Consider the following 25400-nt stretch of genomic DNA (forward strand, 5'->3'; position numbering starts at 1 on the left):
CAGCTGGATTTTACCCATACTTCCCCATCAAACTGAGACCTCCTTGTACAATTGAAAGCTTTTCTTTTAGATTTTGGGAAGAGCTCCTATACTGTGTATTTTCCTATTGTCCTTTCTGTTTTAAGTTCCACCATTTCTAGTCAGACTTGTTCTTCTTCCCAAGTCCTGGTATCTATACGCACTGCTTAATAAGTCTTCACGCCTCCTTCTCTCCCATCTGGCCTATATTGTGCTGCCAGATTTGTTTCCCAAAGTACACTTTGGTCCCTCCCTCCCTCATTAAAAAAAAAAAAAAAAAATCAAAAGTACAAAGTCTAAACTAGTTAGGCTAACTTTAAGGCCCTCCAGAATATGTGCATATGAATCCTTGGCTATAAAGGATGCCATCCCAATGAGTGGTATACCTGCCGTATGAATTCTTAGGAGGATAAAACATTTCCAGATAAGCTGTCAATAATAGTCTTCAAGTGTTAAAAGATACTACACGTATTACACATCTGCTGTGACTCTCACTCCACTAAACTCTTTAGCATCATTCCACCTTTATTGTCCTAGATTTTAATAAATGAGGCAGTTGGTTATCTTTTCCAGGTTACCTTAACAGAACTAACAGAATTCACATCTAGATCTTCTTGACTCTACAGGCAAGTGATATATGTTAAGGAGGTGCCTTGAGCATGTGTAGGGAGCAAATAAAAGATTGATTAGGATGGTTAAATATCAGGAAGATATTTAGGGATCATGAGAGAATTAGGGTAGTAGGGTAAAAAGACTGGAAGATTAAAACTGCAAGATGCTTTGAGTGTCTGGCTCAGGAGTTTGAACTTTAACCTACGGCAACAGACAGCTTACAAATAATTTGAAAAAGACGTATACTAGCATCTTTGTTTTTATAAAGAAAAATTCCTTAAAGAGTGAAAAGATGAAAAGGATGGATTGAAGAAGCAAGGGGTCACAAGTAAGGGCCTCTCATACATTGTTGGCAAGAGGTTTTACTGGGGAATATAAAGATGTCTAGGGACAGCTAAGAAAATAAAGAAGGTTAAATGGAGATAAATTATTAAACTGGAATTGATACAATTTGGCAGCTGATTAGATATGGGGGAGAAGGAAGAGTGTGCAGTGAAGGACAAAGAGCACTGGGAATTGTAAAACCTGATTATGCAGGAGCATGTAAGAGCCACTGAGGTAGAGAACAAAGAAAAGAGAGAGGAGGAAGAGGAGAAACATCTCTGGAAGATACTGACTGATCAAAGACAGGAATAGAAATATGAAGCACAAACTCTTAAGAAAGGTCCCAATGACAGACAAAGGTGCTAGCATGGAGTAGTAGAAATAATACCAGCAATAGTCAACATTTATTAATTGCCTATTTTCTGCCAGACACTGTACAAAACCCCCTTACAAAATCTTTAATCTCTCAAAACCTTCATTTTACAGATAAGGAAACTAAACTTAGAAAGCTTAAGTGACTAACTCAAAAAGGGAATGAACAGTCCATAGAAGAAAGCCATATAAATGGCCTTAAGCACGTTAAAAAGTACTCAACCTCACTCAAAATAAATCCAAATAATCGAAATAAGTAGCTACTTTTTGTCTAAGAAAATCCTAATAATCAAAAAGTTGGAAAGGATGTGAAAAATAGCTCTCATATATTCTTGGTGTATAACATAATTTGAGACAAAACTTTTGAAGGGCAATTTGGAAATATCTGTCAAAATTTTCAATTGGTGCATCTTTGACCCAACAATTTCACTTCCAAGAATTTGTAATGCTGATATAATTGCACACAAAAGAGAGAGGGTGTGTGTGTCTGTGTGTGTGTGGTGTGTGTGTGTGAATAGTTATTGCAATGCTGTTTATATTTTTAAAGGGTTACAAATATATAAATATCTATTTGAGGACTTTAATAAATAAATTACAGTTTATCATACAAAAAAATACTATGTGGCTGTGAAAAAAATGAAATACATTTATAGATACCATTTGATATCACCTACAAGATGGTAAGTGAAAAAGAAGGAAGTCTCAGTGTATATAAATATGTCTCAATTTCTGTTTTAAAGGAGCAGTATGTATTCTGCTTTTGAGAATTTCAGATCTCTTATAAAAGGGTTATTTTCCATTGCCTTGGCAATGACTGAAATTTATGACTGTGTCAATAAATTTCATGGTTTGCCTAAAAAGTAAAGAATTTTCTGGGCTAGAAGGGAGATTACAAAGAGAAAGGAATCTATGTAACACCTATCTCAAGTAAGAAATTAAAGTGAAGCAGGACAGCAACTTGGTAGCCTGTAACGTCTCTTCAGACTTTGAGATTTTGTTAGTGTAACTCTAAAATTAGCCTCTCAATCAAGCAATTCCGCTTTTAGCAATTTGTCCAAAGGAAATAACTAAGTAAACACAAAATGATACATAAATAACATAGTGATAAGAAGGGTTAAAGGGTAAAAGAAATGTGCAAAGGTATTCATCTCAGCATTTTTCTGTTTTATTTTTTCATTGGCAAATAAAAATTGTGTATATTTATCATGTACAGTATTTTTTGAGATATCTATACATTGAGGGATCAGCATTTTTCTCTAAGGCAAACAAAAAAACCTGAAAATAATTTAACCGTTCATCAACAAGAGACTGGAAGAAACATAGCTTAGCAATTAAGAGCACAGTCTGTGGAGCCAACTTTCCTGCATTTGAATCTCAGCTCTGTCATCCTTAGCTGCGTGACCATAAAAAGCTATTTGACTCCTGCGTGTTTCAGTTTTTTCTCCATTTCTCAGTGATGACAATAGTAGAACCTATATCCGGGAGTTGTTATCTACATTAAATGAGTTAACATTTGTAAAGTGCCTAGCACATATATGTTTCTTAAATGTTTATAAAATACAATACAAGGCCAGGCGCGGTGACTCATGCCTGTAATCCCAGCACTTTGGAAGGCCAAGGTGGGCGGATCACGAGGTCAAGAGATTGAGACCATCCTGGCCAACATGGTGAAACCCCATCTCTACTAAAAATACAAAAAAAAAAAAAAATTAGCTGGGCATGGAGGCGCACGCCTGTAGTCCCAGCTACCCGGGAGACTGAGGCAGGAGAATTGCTTGAACCTGGAAGGCGGAGGTTGCAGTAAGCCGAGATCGCTCCACTGCACTCCAGCCTGGCGCCTCGTGACAGAGCAAGACGCTGTCTCAAAAAAAAAAAAAAAAAAGTAGCTGCACATGGTAGTGCGCCCGCCCCTGTAGTCACAGCTACTCAGGAGGCTGAGGCAGGAGAATCACTTGAATCTGGGAGGCGGAGGTTGCAGTGAGCCAAGATTGCACCACTGTACTCCAGCCTGGTGACAGAGCCATATTTCATCTCAAAAATATATAAAAATAATATAGTATATATAATTTATATATTGTATCTGTATTATATATTTTTATATTTTATATATATATAACAATGTGGTCATTTAAAAGAGTAATGTTTTTAAGAAAAGAGCATTGATCTATATTTATTGACTTAATATAAAAAATAATATACTACACATAAACCCCAAGTAGCTTGTGGAATATGACTCCATTTGTGTCAAATGGTGTTTGAGAGTGTGTAGGTGTGTGTGCATGCACACATGTGTAATATTCTTAAAGTAAGCAAAACAATAAAGCTGTTTGGATTTGAGGAAAATACAGTGACCTAGATAACACTATCTACTTTTCATTAACAATACCATCTTCAGAGTCTACAAAGCCTTCCCTTGAGTCTCCTTAATTCTTTTCATTTATCTTTTCTATTTTTTCTCTGTACCTTAGAACTTGGGAGTTGCTGAAGTTACTCTTTCTTCAACTGGTGGTTTTTAAAAAAAAAAAAAAGAAGAAGAAGAAGAAGAGAGAAAGGAAAAAAAATACATCCTGGAGAATGAGAAAGGGATTCGTGCCAACTGGAATCTCTTCCTAATCATGTAATGTGACAGAGGGATGATGGAGAATTGAAAATGGAACAATTGGAGGCTGAATGCCAGGGAGCATGGTTCACTTCCCAAATGTTCTCTTCCTCTGCAACCCAGTGCTGAGATCTTCTCTAAGCAACTCTCCAATCTTTGTGTATTTTCATAACCCTCTAAATAGAAAATGGCTACCACATTTTTAGGCAACCCAATGCTTATCCATCAGTGTAGGCAGTTTTTTAATACCTAATATTGAAAAGTTCCAGACACAAATAGCCAAAAGTAAAGAAAATGAAGATGAGGAAATGTGATGAGGCCCTACTGAGTGCCAGGTACTTTCACATGTATTATTTCATTAATTTTCACAAAGTCTTAGATGATCACTCCAATCTTCCTTTTTATAGATAAGCAACAGATGCTTGACTGTTGTTGAATAATTTTTCCAAAGATAGGCAGTCAATAATTGGGAGTGCTGAGACTCACACTCAAGCATGTCTGTTACAAGGCTTATGTTGTATTCCTTTCTACTTTCCATCATGCGAGAAACAAAAACCTGGAGTGCAATAACCATTCAAAACCCTGTTGGCTTATATCCCCTATCTTTCTACTCATCTAGAGAAATCACAGCTAGGCATGTCCAGTGGTCAATGCAAAATTTAAAGTTAGCCTTCCCATTGAATCCAAACCCTCCCACTGATCACACTCTATTACCAACTAAACAAACCTGCTTCAGGAAAATCCTTAGGAGACTGTCATGCAAAGAAGAGTCAAGTTTGCTATCAAGGCCCAGACACTAAATTTGTATTCTGCTGCTTGATTTTTTAAAAATTAATTCTTAACAAAAACATAGTCCAAAACAGCAACAACTAAACAGACAAGGAAAGACAGATATAAAGACAGGCCCCTCTTTACTTTCATCTTCTTTTAGAATGGGAACTCTAAGGCCATTAGGGAGAATGAATAAAAAAGACCACAGGTACAAAATTAGTAAATAATGAATTTCAGGTAAAATTTTTTTACCATATGTGCTGCTGAAGCAAGCACAAATTTCATATAAAATTAACAAAAGTTTAACTTCAAAAATCTAGCCCAGGGAAAAGGATATATTTGTATCATCCTTATATTTGTAAATTAAATATTTATTGATCTTCTTTTGTATAAAAATAAGCTTTTGACTTACTCTTCTGAGCAAAACTAACAGAAGACCTAACATGGAAACAAGGAATGTCACACATTGAAACGTAATCCTACAGAAAATCACTTATTCAATTAAATTTTTGGGGTTGTCACAGCATACCTCAGTTTGGCTAAGCACCCATGTTTCATATATCTCATGTTTGCTTTTACTTTCAAGGGATCTTCAGCCCTGTAACATTCATTCATGAATTCATTCATGTAACAAATATTTATTGCATACCTGGGTCGATATTGCTTTCTGTCATACTTTACAGACACACAGACTTCATAATGGGATTTTGTATCTACCGCCCATCCTTACTCTTTTCACCTAGATTTCCCTTACCCTTTCCACTCCATTTCAATGCTTTTGTTGCCCCAACCTCAGTCTCTTTCATTCTTGGGGACCCATAGTGGACAAGTTTAGTAGACTGGAAACAAAGCTGAAGTCATAGTGGAAAGTAGTGACTGCATTTGCATGAATATTTCTAGAAGAAAGAAGATGGCAGGGCAGATTACAATGACACATTTTACCAAATTAAACTGAAAATGCAGTTTAACATTTTAAAACTCTGGCATTCAAAGTTGTTTTCTCTGTTGATGAAACTGTAATTATACTATTGGGCAATTTAATTAATCTTGTGTTTTATTACACAAGTCCACGATTCTGCCTAAATAGAGTTAAATTAATGGAATATAAATCGGCTTGTCACATATCCAAGAACTTTTAGTGAAGGGTGTTTGGCTTTAATTTGTAAAATCCAGTAAAGTCTCTACATGATAAAATTAATCATCCTTTTCTCATATCATTTCATCTAGAATTCAGGTAAAAATGAATAATTTTATGTCCTCATTAACCACTTTGCCTGTAAAATACTAAAATTCTTAGATAAGCATTAAATTATTAGACCACAGAGAGAACCCAAGATGTTCATTAAGTTAACTTCTTCTGCTTGGAAAGAAAAATCAAGGAAAAATCATGAATAGATCAGAATCAAAAAAGCTACTTTGTGGTAAAGGAACTGCTTTATGTAATTACAGTTTTATGAGTCAGAATGCTCCTAAGACAATAATCAATTTATAAATTTAGTTTAAGGAAAGGAAGGTGTCATTTTCTCCTTCTTAACCTTGCCCCAAAACTCTATTTCCATACCAGGAGGCATCTTTCCAAATTGTTGTGTGAAGTGGTTTCTTCTATCAAGATCATTTCAACCTACTAAATTTGTAGTATTTCATTCAATTCTTACTCTACTAAGTTACTCTAAATGATCGCTACTCTTCTTTCTCTCTGTCTCTCTTGTCTTCTCTCTCATTAATTAAAGGCTATACTTTTCAACAACTCTATTAAATAGTTAAGCAAATATCACAATCATCACTTTACAGATGAGAAAACTGAGACTTCGAGAAGCTGAATGACTGAGAGCAGTGTATTGCTGGAGAAATATTGAAAGATTTGAAGTCGGAGTTTGGGATGCTCTTCCTAAGTCCCCCTAAATCTAGCTATGTGATCTTGAATTTGTCACTTCATCACTCTTTGGTTCATTTTTTTTAGGAATAAGATGAGGGGATCTTGTAAATTAACTCCAAAGGACATTTCAGCTCTACATTCTAAGCCTTACCCCAAACTGAGAGAGTCTGTAGCAGGGTGTATTAGGAATCTGTATTAGAATGTTTCTCTATCAATATATCAGTCCTGATCCAGTATATACCAGCCACAGCGTGCATCTGTGGCTTGTTTCCTTCCCTCACTTTGGAAGACAGTCTGAAATTGCCTGAGAAAATTCCTCATCTGGTCTTCTCTCCATTAGTCAATTCCATAGACCTTAAAGTCAATGACTCTCCATGTCTGTTTGCAGCAACATTGTTCATCTTTTCACATCAGTACAGTCCCACAGATTATACAGGAAAAAGTGCAGGATATATGCAGTCAGATTAGATCTCAATTGCACTAGTACCAACATTTTATTTTTGTGGAACAGCACTTATTTTCATCATTTTTGAAATGCACCAGTTCCAATTAAGATTGTTCTCAAATAATCAAATAAAAACATTTAATATGACATTATTAAGAATTGCTTTGTGAACCTGACTCTCGCATCTGACTAACTCCTGAAGGAAGAAAGTGAACCATTCCTGGCCTTGGTTCTTGAAATGAAGAAACTGGGCTGAATTGTGTCTAATTTTTTATAGCTCTAAAATTTTTTTCAATTGTATTAATCAATGGCAACAAAGACAACAGAAACGCCAACCTTGGTCTTAAAGAAACACATCAATACACACAGATAGCCTGCACTTAGTCTTTACCAGAAGGCTGAGAAGCAAGGGATAAATATGCAGATATTTTAGGTGATCTGTGACTGAGCACCCCTTTCAAGGAGAATGCTGAGAAAATTTAAGTATGAACAATAGGAGAATGCCAGGAGCTATATGAGACCAAATGGCCCAATGAAATTGTCTTACCTGCCTTCTGAAGCTCCTTTCAAGTGTTTTTTCTTAATTTAAAAACAATTTAATAAAATAAAAATAATTTATAAAAACATAAGCAAGAATTAGGGTAATGAAAAGCATTCTACCAATGGGGAAAAAAAAAAAGTATGTGACTAGAACCTTGGTTTTTCAACTATGTTAAGAATGTGGGCCTCCAGGCCTAGCTGTCACTGGCACCTTGATTCTTTGCTGCACAGCTTGACAAGTGTTTTCTCCATCAGTGTACCAATCCTGACCCAGCCACAGACTGCATCTCTGGGTTGCTCTCTTCCCCCATTTAGGAAGAGGCTCTGAAACTGTCTGAGAAAATTAGACTACATAAACCGGAGAAGTAGACATTTATTTCCATTTGTGTCCGTTGCCTACTGTTGTAAAATGGTTGCACAGCAAAGAAAATTTCTTCAATTCTACCAGAAATTAAGTGGAAAGGCCAAGAATTAACACCTCTTCCTCAACTAAGGAGTTTGAAAACATGACTTAAAAGCCATTTTTAGGCCGGGCGCGGTGGCTCACGCCTGTAATCCCAGCACTTTGGGAGGCCGAGGCGGGTGGATCACGAGGTCAAGAGATCGAGACCATCCTGGTCAACATGGTGAAACCCCGTCTCTACTAATACAAAAAATTAGCTGGGCACGGTGGCGCGTGCCTGTAATCCCAGCTACTCGGGAGGCTGAGGCAGGAGAATTGCCTGAACCCAGGAGGCGGAGGTTGCGGTGAGCCGAGATCGCGCCATTGCACTCCAGCCTGGGTATCAAGAGCGAAACTCCGTCTCAAAAAAAAAAAAAAAAAAAAAAAAAAAAAGCCATTTTTAAATGGGAAGAACCCCTAGTTCCTACACAATGTTTTTTAAAACCCTCATGTCAAGCATAAATATTCAATTGAGCTTTGTGGACATAAGGGATTCTCTGTCCTAGATGACAGGGACAATGTTTGGAAGATATTGTGCCACCATTTTGGCAATCTAAGGACAGAGAGTTGGAGAACTATCTAGCCTGTGGTGGGGAGAGTGGTTCAAATGGAGAAATAGAAATCACTGGCAAGGAATAAATTGAAAACACAAATCAAAAGCAAAATGTCTCTTTCACCAAGCTAGACCTTACCCATGGAATAGATATAAAAGGGCAACATGCCTTAAACTGTAAGTCTCATAAAGTCAAAAATACGTTTTTATTGCAGTTAATTGAATATAGCCTTATGGATCTGGATGTACAAAGTTATGGATAATAGAAAAATTCAGCTACTTTTGTTTTGGTTTGGCTTTTCAGCTCAAAATCAAATAGACAAAAAAAAAAAAAAAGTTACATTTTCAAGCCTGTCAAATTTCTCTTCCACCATGATTCACTGACCCCTGGTATGTCATGTCTGGCCTGGAAGAGAAGCAGATGTCATTCCAATAAGACCTCTGTTTCCTTAAACCTGCAATTCCATTCATCATTTTTGTCACATGCTGAGCACACAAAGCTACTTGGACCAGACTCAAGGTCCCATAGCCTTTGTGAATTCTAAAGAGATAGATTATACTCTAAAACTGCTGAAATTATTGTAACCTTAGGATCAAGAAATAGTGATGAACAATTACAACATGCATTCATTATTATTATCTCCAATTCAGTGATCAACAAGGTAATCAGCTACTACCAAGACAAACCAGAACTCTTTATCTCCCTTACAAACATAGTGTTGTTAAGTAAGGTCCTCCTTAATAATTTAGACTTTCACTTTTATGTAGATGGATGAACAGTAAAATCCTGTGGCTATTAATTTCTGTCATGGGCAAGATGGAAATCAGCAGACTTGAGTTCTCACTCCAACATGTGTCACTCAGGTAAGACATTTAACTACCCTACGCTTCATATTCACCACTTATCAGATGACTTACCCATGCCTGGTTTTCCTCTCTTTCCATTTCAGAGCAGAGGCTACCTCTGGAAAAATGTCTGATGACCTTGCAAAAATTATGTGTACCATTCCAAAGAATTGTCCTTTTCTATAAAGGTCAGGAAATTAATGATTGGCAAAGAAATATCCCTTAGAACACATGGAAAGAAAACCCTGCCATCTCATATTTGGTTTGAACAAATTATAAGTATGCCAATGTGCATTGTAACAAGCCACTTAATATTTTATAAGCTAGTGGCTCCAACAGCATCTGATATTGAATATTGGCCCAAACCCTTTTGGAAGTAGCAACAAAAAGAGAATGCTGATAAGCAGCAGGCAATTTCCTCCCAACTTGTGTTCACAAACAGCCTACGAGAGTTGAAATTTCAGGCTGGAACATTGCTCAAATTCTGATCCTTTCTGGGAAGTAATAGTCTCTCTGGACAGTAATGGCAACACAGGCCACAGGGCTGTGCAGATGGTGTACAGAAAGAGGGAAGTCTGTTCTCATTGTAAGCTGAAATGTCCTGGCTTGGAAATAAAGTTCCACCTTTCACCCTTCTGCTAAAGCAGTAACAGTCCTGATTTCCATTAAAAGATCCACTTATTTCCTTTTTCAATAGCACCACAAATGAAAATAGGGCCAGAGATTATGCATCAAGACACAATATACTGTACATCAACTTTCTTCATGCATGGAATATCATGACAACTGATTAAAGTCTCAGGATTCATCTTTTAAAGTGGCCACAAGTTGCTCTTTAAATTAAGTCAATTTATTTTCTTTGTAGCCCTATGCCACCATTCTCCAAACACAGCTTTAGTCTCCATTTATTAGATTTATGTATACAGGAGAACCAACAATATAGTGGGTGGAATAATTCATTGATTCATATGGAAGTCTAACAAAAAATAATGGCATGGCATGCCATTGCAAGGTTACCTCTGATAATCTAAGACACAAACATGTAGTCCTCTGGCCCACAATTTAATCTACTGTTAATGGCTACCCAAATAAAGAAATCAGCATCATAAATTAGGCTCCTAGACTCTGATTTAATGTCTTTTGCATTTAGCAAAGAAAACATACTTTTTTGAAATCTCTTCATATCTCAATTTTCTGTCTCTGAAACACAACTTACCATAAGCACATAAATATAATGCAGTGGTTCCTAGGAAAGATGACTGTATGCCCCAAGTATGAAGAAATTTGTGATTTACTAACAGTGTCATATTGCCCAATAGGGATGTGGACTCTAGTTTCAATACTGGGACTACAGTGAGCACTGGTTGTGGGAAAAGTTGACTTATCCTTTCTAACTCTACCACAAGCCACCTATGTTCCTCTGGAGCCACGTTTCTCTTTTTAAAGAGCCCTTTTGTACTTATTTATAATTTCGAGTGTATCATAGAGGGAGTGGAGATATGGTGGGGGTCAGAAAGAGGGGCTAGTGGCCAGTGCATGTTATCAGAGGATCTTCTACATTTAGCTCAGTGAGTGGCCCTAATTCCGCCACTTCCCAATCAATACAAGCCAAATTTACAAATGAACAAAGGGCTTGGAAACACTGAAACATTCTGTAGAAAGAGAACCATGAAGCACAAAACAGAGGATGAATGCTTTGTCTCAGACCTTGTGGTGGTTACAATCTATCTCCCCTTTAACTTCTAAACACCTAAGACATTGAGAATTATCCATTATTTCAACCATATCACAGAGTTCAGTGGTAAACTAACAGGTCCCAAAGGCAGTCCACAAACTTTCTCTTTCAAAATTCAATCCAACAAATTCCTTTTTTTAACTTTCACTTTAAGTCGGGAAAACAAGTGCAGGTTTGTTACACAGGTGTCATGGGGGTTTGTTGTACAGATTATTCTATCATCCAGGTATTAAGCCTAGTACCCATTAGTTACTTTTCCTGATCCTCTCCCTCCTCCCACCCTTCCCCCTCCAAAAGTTTCAGTGAGTGTTATCCTCCTATATGTGTCCATTTGTTCTCATCATTTAGCTCCCACTAATAAGTGAAAACATGTGGTACTTGGTTTTCTATTCTTGTGTTAGTTTGCTAAGGAGAAAGATCATTCAAACCAGCAATGCCATTACTGGATATATGCCTAAAGGAACTTAAATCATTCTATTATAAATACATAAGCATGCATACATTCACTGCAGCACTATTCACAATAGCAAAGACATGGAATCAACCTAAATGCCCATCAAAGATAGACTGGATAAAGAAAATGTGGTATATATATGCCATGAAATACTATGCAGCCATGAAAAAGAACAAGATCACATCCTTTGCAGGAACATGGATGGAGCTGGAGTCCATTATCCTTGGCAAACCAACAAATCAAATTTCTTAAAACCATTATGTGTAAAGCATATGTTAGAAGAATCATTCACTTTTGAGATTCAATAGTACCAATATCATTAGTCCTCAGAGCAACTATAGCCTACACAATTCAGATATTGCTCTGCTAAGGCAGTTTAATAAATAAAACATGTTAAATTTTCTTAAAGCAAATGGCTCTTTACACCTCATGATTAACAGCATATTGGTTCATCTACTAAGTTTAAAAAACAACCCCACTGCAAAATGCCATGGATGGAAATAAAAATGTCATTGGGTTATATAGCCACCTTGGCAACCAATGATGTATTTCTATAAAATTTTTGGTGGTTTTGCATGTTTGATGTTTGGGTGGGTTTTTTGTCTCTTTTCTGCTGATTAAAATAGTTAGAATGATTTTCAGATGTTCAGTGACTAAGAAGGCAAGATCGCATGTCAATTGTTCAGCTCATTGGAGAGGGTAATAGTCTTACGATGAGAGTTTCTGAATATAGTATAAATACAAATACAAGTATTTCTTTCTTCCTCTCCTCCTTCTCTCTCCCCTTTTCCAACTCTCCTTCTAATGCTATAAAAAGGAAGAAAGTAACTTTGAAAAGAAACTTGATGTTTTCTGTCTTTTAGACCATTTTAGTTTCTAAACAGGAGTGAAATTTCTGGTATGTTATCATTATTAACTCTGTTCTTGCCAGAAGCCTGCAGAAATTATATTCCTGGAGTACATGTTCTGATGAGACTTTTCCCAGGAAAGCAAACGAAGAAGCACACTCATCTTCTGGGCTGTCAGAAGTAGCAATCCGCACTGATGCTTCTTACCAAGAAGGATCCAGTTAATTTTTGCCAAGACATTTGCAAAACAGATGAGAATTTGTGAAGTGGCTCTAGTATCAAGCCCCATGGCCATTCCACCCGACCCCCCACTCTTTTTAATACTTTATCAGGCACCAACTTCTATAATCCCAAGAAATTTAGGAAAACTGAGATATCTCTACAGGAGGCCTACTAGAAAAACAAGTCAAGCATTTGAATAGAAGCATGGAAAAGCTTTCTTTTCCCCCTTTTCTACCACACACCTAAATGGCTCTGCCTAGGATTTTAACTAATTGCTTGAATTCCCCACCATGAGTAATCTCTGAGTTCAGATGTGAAAGAGCAACCTATTAAATCAACATCACACATTCACAGTTCTACTCCCAAGGCCTTAAAGAGTCCTTTACATCTCCCAAAAAAGGGAGCCGTAAAACATGATGAAGAATCAAGGGTGTCAATGAGGTTTCAGCCAATCAAGGAACCAAGACATTAAGGGAGATAAAAATGCCTTCAGGGGATCTAATCAATCAAAAATGGGAATAGGAGGAATATTCAACAGGTCCACAGTGCAGCTATTTAACTGAAGTTTCATCAGTGACGGTAACATATTTAAAGAAAGAGTATATCAAAAAGACTTGATGGGCTTGTCAGCATAGAAAACTGGGATTCAGTTATTGGATTATTGGAAAGGAAAGTGCTCTAAATAGTGTTTCATATATTCTTCTCACAAGAAAAGGGTATATCAAAAAGATATTCTGGTGAGAGTCAGTTTATTTCTGAATATCTATTAACTCTAGAAGCACTGAGAAAGTTCCATTTCTGGGCCTGGGACCAAGTCAGTTTCACCAGGCTCATGCAAGCTGCTGGACATCTGAGTGGCTCATCAGTAAGTCTTCCTCTGTCAGCTTTTCCCATAACTAACTGTGTACTGCCGATTTTCATTTAAAAATTTTACCAGATTTTTAAGGAAAGAGTATAGGCTATGTTCCATGAGACATACCATGGTGAACCCTATGCACCCAAGTCCATGAGGACCCTGAATGCCTAATAAGGAAAGGAATATGAAAAAGAGATGGAATACTCTTCCTGCCTATGCAGCAACCTGTCATAGCTCATGATTAACCTTTCTCAGTCAGCCATTTGATCATTGAGTCATATGTAAGAGAATCATATAATTTATCATCCATACCAGGATACTTGTGAATATAAGGTATTTTTTGATATAGGCAATGGCCATAAAACAGAACTGTTCCAAGTAAACAGAGAAGCATTCTCTCACCTTAGTTGTATGGCCTTGGCCACTGAATAATCATCACACGCCTACTCAAAGAAAAGACTAATGCTCTTTACTATCAAACAAAATCCAAAAGCTTGTGCAAAAAGAGTAATCTCAATTCATTAGTCAATAAATAAAATAATGTTCCAAAGACAGAAAAACTTGAGATGACATTGGTACGCTCATCTTCCCAAAATAATTTGTTCAGCTCAAGGTTAGTAAGAAAAAGAAACTCCTACTGCTGCTGATAAAGCCATCTGTGCTTCGGAAGCGGCTGACAGGTGTCTCCAGAAGAAGCAATCAAAAGTCATTAACGATCAAAATCATGACAATTAAATACAAGGTTCTATCAGGGTCTTATTATCCAAATTGCAATGAAAAGAATTCAGACACCCACTCTCTGAAAGACAAAACAGTCACTTTACTTTCCAAGTCTATTGACTGCACTCTGTTATTGGGGTTCCCAAACCCTATTTCCTGAGTGATCCATAAGGAGAAATAATAAGCAAAAGGAACGCAGATGATAGTTGCAAAAAAAAAAAAAAAAAGCTAGAGCCCGCAAAAATCTTTCAAATGCATATTCTTCCGCAGTGCAGATGTTCATACAGATCATTTTTATAACTAAGGAAATATATTCTGGGAAGATTTGGCATTTTTTAAAGTTCAAAGTTGAAAGCACACATTCTATAAATAAATCTACAATGAAGTGCTAAAAGGTTTATTTCTGACTTCTTATTTCACAAACTAGGAACTAAGCATTAAAATATTGGGTCATAAAATGCTTAAAAAGTAGATTACTATAAACTAATAGAACACATTATTATCTATTGAGCCAATGATGGGTCAAATGGCATTTTGAATTCTTGTGGAGAATATGAATATGACCTTCATGTATACCATTTACAGAAAGCAATTTTATTTACATTTTTAAATCCACATAAAGGTGAAAGATGATACTGCTGCAAAATGGAACATTTAATTTTTTGCCCCAAGGCATAACTAAGCTCTCCCAAGGTCAAATGTAGTACAAGACTGAAATGAAGCCAGACTCTCCTCCCTCATCTCTTACCAGAGGATTTCCACTTTGGGCAGAAGTATCTTGAATCTACTTTTATTTTTCAGAGATAGATAAATTCCTAGATCCAACATAGACTGAATAATTCTATAAAATATTGTGAGGGAAGTTTTCTACTTTTATCTTTAGATTACACGTGCAGAATGCAATGAAAATACCTATGCTAAGTTAGTTGAATGTTTGAAACTCTTTTGACTGTAAGGTATTATGATTGTGCAAAGATTTTACTTTTAAAAGAATGCAGATTTGCATCTCTCTTTTAAATCCAGTAAGCCGTCAGCACAACAGGACTCATGAGATTAAATGCCACAGAAAAATTAGAGTTTATGCTTTGTATAGATGGTTACCCCCTTAGAAATGAACTCTGCTCTTCTCTCCCCACCTCCTGCTGCCAAGACATGGCAAATAATTCAAAAAGCATACGTGTGATTTATTAGGAGAGATACAGATGTTATGTATCATTTTTAAATCTACTACAGATGACTGTGAGGGCTGTGCTTTATGTCCCAGTCTCACTTCTTACCTTACCCTGAGGCCCAGGGATCATTTTTCATATTGGTCTGGTCAATAGACGCGGACTTCCTAAAACGCTCGTGTCCCACATGCCATGAGCAGAAGCTGCAGTCACAATCATCAGTATCAAGCTTGCATTTCTTAACTTTGTATCCCCATTTGATGGGAAGTCCCTAAAGAATAAAAACTGCATCTAATAAAACTACTTTTAATTACAGCAGTACCAACAGCAATTTTATGCACACCCCAGTTCCCCAAATAAGGTCTGCCCAAAGGAGGGAGAAAAAAGAACTCTTAATTAAAATGGAAGGCAACATAGTTATTTCTTTTGAAAGATTTTTATGAGACTCACCAACACAAACATAATATGGGATAGTGATTAAAAGCCCTGGCCCAAGAATAAGACTGCCTGAGATCAAATCTTGCCACCTTATACGAGATACACTTTCAATGCCTCAATTTCGTCATCTACAAAATGGGATATTATCAACCATATCACTAGCATAAGCATATTAATATAGTAAGAGTAAAGATATTAATAGGACCTTACTAATATTAATAGTACATATCATCTTATAGGGTCATTAAAAGAACTAAATGAAAAGAAAAAAAAACTCCATGTTAAAGTCTGGCACAGTGCTTGGCTCAGAATATAAACAGAAAGGTGGAACGTTTTATCCTTTGTAGTAGTCTTTACACCTTCCCTGCTTTAATGTCAAATATAAAACAAAATAGTGTTTTTGTGTAGGAACCTTCTTGGATACACAGGGCAATGCCCAGGAAGGAGGCATATGGTAATCTATACAAGAAATTTTTAGCAGCATATGAGAGGGACACTGTGGCTCTCATTCTACCAAACCATTTCAACTAGTATTTCTGAAGAGTTAATGTGCCACATTCAGGTATTCAGCTAGAATGAACTTCAGTAGAGAAAAGTCCCCTGGCCAAAGGCCCCTGGACTTTAAAACCCAGGTCGCTGTTGTAAGTTTTGATTATACTGTGTGTACATTTTAAGAGAATCTCAAGTGTTAAATGTAATTTAAAGCAAATACTACTCACAAATTAATATTTAACATTAGATCTTAATAAATGGCCATGGTGTTTGTCACCTGGAATTAAAACATCACAAGGATTCTCATCTCAGTTAGGCAATCTATTTATTGAGCCTATTGATGACTTGTCTCTTCATTTCTATAAACAATTGGCTAGTTGCTGTAGAAATGTCCATTTTCTTCTGGCTGTAATCATAAAGGAAACTATCCACATTAAATGCATATGGCTTTCTGGGCAGCATTGAGCAACTGTATAGCTATCAACTAGCCGAAATAAGGAACCAAAAATAGGATGGTCCTAGGATAGAATCAGCCCTTCTGTGTCTTTTTTTTTTTTTTTAAGAAATAGAGCCTCAGTCTGTCCCCCAAGCCGGAGTGCAGTGGCTCAGTCTTGGCTCACCGCAACATCCGCCTCCCAGGTTCTAGCAATTCTCCTGCCTCAGCATCCCGAGTATCTGGGACTACAGGCACACGCCGCTATGCCTAATTTTTTGTATTTTAGTAGAGACAGGGTTTCATCGTGTGGCCCAGGCTGTTCTCAACTCCTGAGCTCAGGCAATCCACCTGCCTCGGCCTCCCAAAGTGCTAGGATTACAGGCATGAGGCACCCCACCCAGCCTCTGTGTCATTTTTATAAGGACTGTGCTGGAACCACATGGGAACCTGGTCCGGAAACCCTTCTCTCTAAAGTGTTAGCGAGACAATTTTTCTTTACTAGTTCATCATTGCATTGTACCAGTCATCCTTCTAAGCTCTTTATATTAACTCAGTGAATCCTCAATAATAACTCTATGGGGTAGGAGGTATTGTTAGCCCCATTTTTCAAGTAAGGAAATTGAGGATTTGAGAAGTTAACTTTGCCCAAGGTCACAGATTAAAGAAATACTTTGCCATTACCTTCTCTTTTCTTCTAACCAGTCTTTCACAATGCTGCTTCCCTTAAGAATTGCAGTAGGATCTAAGAGAGAGAGAGAGGGAGATCCTGGGATGACTGAAAACAGGCCTGTTTTATCTCTTTTGTGGCCAGGTCCTCATTGGAGCCAAGTGAATTTAGTGTTGACACCTGGTTGGGTGCCATGATATTATCCACCTGGCTGGAAGTTCGATGGTGCCTCCAGGTGGTGAAAATATCAGCCACCTGGAGGCGCATGGATTTCCCTTTAAAGCCTCCCACTCTTTTAACTACTTTTTCGAGAAACATCAGCCGGCCACAGGGGAATCCATCAATTGGTGCAAATGCCTCTGGCCACATATTAAGGAGAGTCACCCTAATTGTAAAGAATTTCAGTCAAGAATGCAAGGCAGGATTAAACATCTCAGGCCAAATCATTCACTTTTCATGCTTCCACACTTCAGAATGTTTATTCAAGAGGTGCAGATCCAAAAGTGGTAGCTCAGCTCATATGCCAGATCTGCATTTATTTGATAATAGCTAGACAGTGTAGCTGCCTCTTTGCTGCAGCTGTTCATAATTCTGCCTTGTTAAACCAAAAGAAATAGGTTGAAAAGCTAACACCAGGCACTCATCATTCAATTATATATTTCTCGTGAAAGAGGCAAAAACTCTGCCATGTTCTGCAAAATCTCCACATCAATAGCAATTAAGTTCCACATCAAAACCGGAGAAATACTACACTGACCATGCATGAATAACTTCCTTTCATATGCAGTGGCTTGCATCTTTCTCTACATTTAATTCTGTAACACAATAAATGATGGTGCCCTGGTGAAAGAAACTATTCACAAATAACTGGAAAAAATGTATGAGCAAAGCTGTTTTATATCTTCAATTTCTGAGATTAGGTAGAGAGCTCTGTTACTAACACCACAGCTGCTCCAACAACAAATCACAACTCATCATTCTGCAAACAGGTTTTAGAATTAAACTTAGGATTAATTATGGCATTTTCACTTAAAATTTCTCAAACAGAAAACATAACAAGTCTCATATAACCCAGTTCATGCTTTTAAGAATTTTCCATCACGTATTGGGCAGCATCAGCAGTGCATGTAGCCAGTTGGTAAGTCAGGGTAGTTTCTGATTCAGAGGAGATGTTAACAGGATAGCGCAGTGGTCATTCTTATAAGGAAAAAAAACAGAGTATTACTATTCCAGTTATTGCTGGAATGAAATAAGGAGGGGAACAGCTTTTTTAAACGTGACCATGATTTTTGACCATGTCCAAGAAGGCAAGAAAAACAAAATGCTTCATTCCCCCAGTATGAATACACAATAAGGAAAAAGGAAATCATAGTGGAACTTATGGCATTTCTTAGAGATCCATAAACTAAGTAACAGAATAAATGAGAAAATGTAGTTTTAATTTATGTTCAGAGGAACTAAAAAATAAAGACCTCAAATTGTGCCTATGGAAAACAGAAAGAGATTTGCTTTTAGTGATTTAACTACATTCAGGAAGTCTCATTTTTATTATGTTTGATGTTGAAATCAAAACCTCTTTTCATTTACTTATTCAAAAATGCATATAGAATTTAAACAACCTATAGCTAATATGTTGTTGATCATTTTAAGCAAAATAATAAAGCAATGTTAGAGGGACTTTTTTCTTCTTAGCTGTGACTTCTTTGTGACGCATAGATTTCTTTGTATCTGGTAAGTTAAGAAAATGTATCTTTCCTAAAATTTTGATTGCGTACTTAGATGTTACCTTGGACTCTTACAATCAGTTTCAAAACAGGTCAAGTACATAAAAGAAGGGACAACCCGTGATTAGCATATCAGTATTCCTATCACTGCACTAAGACAGACAATAAATTTCCATTATATTGTCAAACTCACTCAAAACAGTCAAATATTTCACTGAACCATTTATAGCTATTGATTGCACACAAAACCTAACTTTATATTCTTCCTATTTTAAGTAGATGCAATATTTTACAAGGGCTTCACAAGTAAGAGATTGTGAATGTAAAGCAGTCCATTAATTTTATATAAGCTGTTTTATATACCTACAGGTCTCTAATAACAGCCAGCTACAAGGTTACAAGGAGAAGAATCATTTTCTAAAGTTCACTTGGAGAGGTTGGAGTGTACAAGACTAAAATTTCAGCTATCATGTCATTGTAGTTCTTCATTACCAAAATTGCTTTCATTCTATAGCTGAAGACACTGACATAAAAGGGACAACAGTGCAATGTCTGGTATCACATTCATATCAAGGAAATGGTACTTTCAAATCCACGTTGGAATCTCAAAGCCAACAACTTATATGAAAACAAAAAGATTCTCCACAATTATTTTCCATGGAATCCTCTGAAAAGGTAGATACATAGATACATATATAACCTTGCTCTGCTCTGTGGGTATGTGTGTGTATGATCTGTAAATGAAAAAGGTTCTTTAAAACCAAGAAATTTTCTTCAAATCTTTGTCATAATGTTTGTGGCAATAACCTCTTAGTGAAGAAAGTCAGTACCTCTTTCTTTTAGTTGGTGGTTTTCGATGATATTAAAATTCTTGCCAATTTGTATCTTTTTCTTGGCTCTAGAAGGCCCTGTTACACTATGTGTAAATTTATGCATTGTGGTGGGTTAGACGCGGGGAGGCTGAAAAATGTAGGTCCCTGCAGCTGTTTCCAGTCACCTCTTTCAGCTCAGCTTCCTGCATCATACTGCACTTTACCATAGTGTACATTTCCAGTGAGTGGTAAGCCTGGCCTTTTGTTCCTCTAAGTTAGTACAAGCTAATAAATGTTTTTTTCACTTTATTGGGATCCTTCCTCAAAGAAGCATGACTGTGGGGTCTGGTGTCAGAGAGATAGTCCTTTAGACTTGAGAAAAGTAAATTAAGAGGACAATTCTGTTAATATCAAAGCAGGCTTATTACTTCAATATAAGTACTTCCTTAATTTTCCTTTCTCAGCATGCTACATAAATGTAAATAAAAGGGCTCTCCACTGGATGTATGTTACATATATCTCACAAAGTTTAATTACAAAGCCTCTAAAAATGAAGATAGTGGGAGGGAATGATGCCAATAGATCATACAGTCCTAGTATTGTGTTGGCTAGCTGTCTCTGACCACAAGGAAACAAAGACACTAAGGTAACCACAATATACCATAAAAGGCTGGGCTCTGAGGGAAAAAAATCCAAAGGAATAAGGCAGATATTACTTTAATGCCTGGAAGGCCACAATTTTTAATTTTGTTCTCATTAATGTTATTATAAATATGATCATTTTACTGTAATGAAGGAGGGGCTAGGTTTTTTAAAACTGCTACATCTTATCTTCTTTGCAGCGATTGATTCACTGTAATAAAGGAGGGGTGAGCTAGATGAAGACCATGAAGACCAGGCACTCACAAATGCACACCACACACACACACACACACACACACACACCCCTCAGTTAACCCTAAGAACTATGGTATTGCAGGTAACTGTGAGGACACCTGTACAGGAATACAAGTTTCATCCCAGCAGCTGCCCACCGGGGGCGTCAGACAACTTCTAATTGTGAAAAAGACTGTGCCAGGGAGGGTGGACTAAGGAAGGGAGGAGAAATGGGACTAGGCTTGTAATCCAGCAGGCAAGACCCTGAAGGGTTCCGTGACCTCACTGGGTGGAGGTGGGGCCTATACCCAGTCCTAGAAAACTGTAGCGGGCTGGCCCTTAAGCTCAAGGCCAGAGTCTCTCCAGGGCTTCGGAGAATACCTCGGAGGCGTTGCGCCTAAACCTTCCTTCTGATTCGTTTCCTTCTCGAGGGCTTGCCTTTCTGCGAGCTAACTTATCCTACGGGTTAATGGAGCATACATGCCAGATCTCTGCTCCTTTAATACAGCGAGAATTTTCAGAATCGGATGTCAAGAAAAGGATTGACTTTAACGCTAAGGCGAGAGAAACGGACAGAACTTCCCAGCCAACCTTCGCCTTTGACATAGACAACCCCTAGCGCCAACGCTCGGTACTATCCGTCTTATTTCTGGATCAAATCAACGGTGTGACCGCTGCGGTGGAGAAACTGGGCGCACTTTAAGAGACCGCAGTGTCCGCTCTAGGGCGCGCAGACAGGCCCCAGGGGAGTGTGCCACAGCAGCAGCCAGGGCAAGGGGCGAGGGAGGCAGAGCAACCTCGCGTGAGAATGCGTGTTGGGGGGGGGGGGGGGTTCTGTTGTTTTTGTTTGTTTGTTGTTGCGGTTTTGTAAGTAAAGAGAAATATCCCCCCCGCCTCATCCCAGGACTAATGATGATAGATTTCACGCTGCATCAGGCCCCACGCTGGCGAGCCTAACCGCAGAAAATAATGAGGCTGCATCCCCCATTCGTCTGCATTAAAGGCGAGCCAGGCACTTTCGATAGCAAATATATCGATTTCCCTGCCTGGGCAGTGGTTTGTCCTGCTCCCCGTGAATAATTACTGAGCCTTTAGAAATTCATAATAATTAGGACTCTCCCCACTCCATCCCTCACCCCTGCGCGCCGCTTTTTAAAGGCGCCTTCTCTAGCCGTGTTCCTGGCAGGTGGGAGAGGGGCAGGAATCTCTTCTCCCCGTAGGGTTTTACTCTTGCGAGAAAGTTGGTTGCCTCAGTTTCCTTGTCTGTCAGTTGAGAAGTTTACATTACTAAAGACACTTCTAACTCTACGTTACAGGCTTCACGTTTCTATTTGGGGGAGGGGTAGATTTAACGAACTGTGAGAGAATGGGAGACGGGGTGGGGAGAGAAGGTGAGGAAAAGAAGAATTCGCCTCCCCTCTGCATAAACTCCGTGATGATCACGTGACGCCTCAACCACGGGGTGGGAGAAATGGAGAGGGGTGCAAGCGAGGGGTTCTGACAGCAGGGCACCGTGGGGACCTAGCGACTGGAACTAGCTGCCCCCGAATAACTGGAAGGGCTAGGCGGGTCGTCACAGACGCGAGTGGGCTTTGAGGAGGTATCTGCGGAAACAGAGAGTGCTAACTCGACTTTAAGTCCCCAGCCCGAGCGGCGGAGTGGGAGGGAGGCCGAGCTGCGGGCACCAGGCAGGGCGGAGCCTGTGGCGCTGGCCGTGGTGCTGAAGAGTCGCTCTCCGGACCCGGACGAGCCCCACACCCACCTACGCGCCATCAGATCTCCTAGCCCGCGGCCTCTCTCCGGAGAACTGCTGCTGTCCAGCCCGCTGCCCCAGAAGCACCGAAGCTTGGTGGCGTCGACGAAAAGTTCCCCAGAAACAGCGATTTGGTTTGGGGACTTGAGGTCCGGACGGGAGAGGCTGCACCTGTGTTTCCATAAACCTGTCGGGATCGCTGGAGGTCACCTGCGACTGAAGGCAGACAGTAAAGCGCGCAGCTGTGGCGACCGCCACTCCTGCTGGGAAACCCCGGGGCCCGAACACTGCGGCTTTGGTCAGCGGACTGAGTTTCCGAAGGGAGGGTATGAAGCCTACGTCGAAAAAAGTTTCTCGCTTCTTGTAAAAGACGAAGGGAAATGGCCGTTTAGAGTAAACGTGTGAGGAAGGGGTCTAAGACCTTGGGCGGGATGTGTGAGCTGGAAGCCCTCTCCCTCCGGTGTGGCGAGGACGCACGGCTTCCCTCTGCGCCCTTAGCCGCTGCGGCTAGAATCCTTCGCGTCAGAATCCATTAGGGCGGCGGGGGTGATGGCGAGGCGCGGCCAGAGGCAGGTTCAGCGGGGACGCGCAGAGCCCCCACAAGCCAGTTTCTAAGGAAACACTCGGTTTTTCTAAGCAGCAATTTGTCTTATTGTGGGAGAAAGAAACAGTACAAGAAAAGCCTCCCGGTTCTCCATTCTCATGCAGATGAGGCGATGCGCTCTGGCTGCCGCCTGTGTCTCCCCCTCCCCATCGTATTTCCGGCTGGAACGAGTAAAATGCCCTCATTAATTTAAAGGGAGAAGGAGCTAGGAAAGCTTTTCGCAAGCCGTGGCCCAGAGGCACGTGCTACTGTCTTGCTGCTGCTGGGACCCCACTGCTCGCGCCGTCCCAACGCCCTGGCTCCCGACGTCATCTCGCTCTCCACCGTCCCAAGACCCTGACTAGATGCCGAAGGAACTTTCTGTAACAGAGAGCACCAGAGCAAGAGAATTCCCGGCCACCCCCACAGACCCCCTGCCAGCTCCCACCTCAGAGTCAATAAAATATACTGGGGAAAGCGGTTTACAGAGGAGGTAATTAGGTTTTCAGCCCGCAGCAGAAACGCAGCGCGCTCTTCGGAAGTTTAAACAACAGCCACCAACAAGCGAGGGCAGAAGGCAAACTTGGAAAATGCACAAACGCGCTCTTGGGCTCGCGGAGAAGCTTGAAGAAGCCGCCAATATATATCATCTCAATAAAAGCCACTCTTGGAAAGCTTGCATAGTAATTGAGACGGGCGCTCTTTTCTGATCTGGGTTGGCATTTTCTCATCTCCAGCTGACAGAGCCAACTCAGGAAATTGCTGGTAATATTCATCTGGGGAGCACTTTCATTAAACGTAATTCATTCGACTTTCACAATAAATTGAGTGACATCCTTACAGCAGAACCTTTTTATCCTTGATTAAGTGCTTGCCAAGCTTTGGTTTCCCACTTTATTGTCACATTCCTTCAAGCAGAGTCGTCAACATGCCAATCCGAGGCAGAAAAATGCGCGCGCTGTGTTTACCAAGCTCCGGGAGGGGGTTAGTGCTGACATCCAGAAAAAGAGCTGGTCGGGAAGTTGACTAGTGGATAAATCAAGACTGAAACTTCCTGCACACACGCGACAGGATCAGGCAAATAGTGGCTAAGAGAATGCAGCGGGAGGCGGGAGTGCAGACTCGCTTTGAGACTCTGCTGCACCGAGAAGCCGCTGACCCGACGGCTCTCGGCTGGCAGTCTCGCCCGCTTTCCCTTAATTAAAATGACGAGGACTGTTAAGATCTTAAAATGAGATCTGAAGACGCCAACCTACACGGTTGCCCAAGAGGAGCTTTCCTGAATCGAATCAAAGCTAGACACTTTTTATTTTAAAAAAAAAAAAAAAAATCAGAAAGAATGCACAATTCCTAACTTCCCACTTGAGAGCGGGCAAACTTTCAGAACTTCCATCGACTTGCTTTATAGGTGAGGGAGCTCAAGAAGAGTGTTTTTCCTCATTCCAGAAATTCCCTTTTGACTCTTAATATCAGCACTTCGCAGCAGAATTCTTTAAGGGCTCTTCAGACTCTGGAATTCGAGGCGAAGCTGACAAGTCCCTCTGTATTCCAGGACTGGACGGTTGGGGAAGGCATCTCTTTGCCAGTGCACGGCTCCTTCTTCTCCACCGCCCCCCAGTCCACTCCCCACCCCCTATAAAATCAAAGAAGCTCAGGACAGAAAATTTCTTATTTGAAAAAGCAATATCCAAATGCTTTCATCACTCAAATGCCCTTTTGAAAATATTGTTGACGATGGTTATTACCCGGACAATGCTGTCAATTTCTGTAGTCTGCAGAAAATCTTCCCTCAGATAGAAAAGTAGGACATTGGGCACCTATCTCAAAAAAAATCAACCAATTTCCCAGCCACCTGATATATTTTTCACCCAGACAACACTTTCATTAAGGAAAAAATAGCCGTCAACAATTCAAAGCCAAATAGAAATCAACTTCGCACAGAGGAACCACGAATTTAATGGCTTTCCGAAAAAACACCGCTGAGAGAGATGGAGCAATCCTAGCTCTCCCCTAATACTAAAGGCAGCTTCCCTAAAGCTATCACTAGAAGGCCTCAGACCAAGATAATACTCCTGGAAATGGGGCAGAAAGGGTGGCCCACCCAAGTGCTTCCCACACACTTGGGAGAGCTGCTTTCTTGGTCAATAGGAAGTTGAACATTTCAGGAAAATACCTATAATAGTAGCAACTTCTGTGTCCCACAGAGCTCAGGAATAC

At 39.5% G+C, this 25400-nt stretch overlaps 1 protein-coding gene across 2 annotated transcripts in view; it reads right to left on the reverse strand.

The window, feature by feature from the left end:
- NXPH1 (neurexophilin 1) overlaps positions 1 to 25400 on the reverse strand; it is a 327023-nt gene that overhangs the window by 295126 nt on the left and 6497 nt on the right. The window contains exon 1 of one of the 2 annotated variants that reach the window (XM_012450740.3): positions 15511 to 15544. The exons of the other annotated variant lie outside the window; for it this stretch is intronic. Within the exon in view, the coding sequence (XP_012306163.1) occupies positions 15511 to 15534 (24 nt within the window). The 5' untranslated portion in view covers positions 15535 to 15544. Of the gene's footprint in view, positions 1 to 15510; positions 15545 to 25400 lie in introns of those variants that run through there. 2 annotated transcript variants of the gene reach the window in all.

This window comes from Aotus nancymaae, unplaced genomic scaffold, assembly GCF_030222135.1.
Source record: "Aotus nancymaae isolate 86718 unplaced genomic scaffold, 86718_ANA_hifiasm-v0.15.2.pri h1tg000025l, whole genome shotgun sequence".
NCBI lineage: Eukaryota > Metazoa > Chordata > Mammalia > Primates > Aotidae > Aotus > Aotus nancymaae.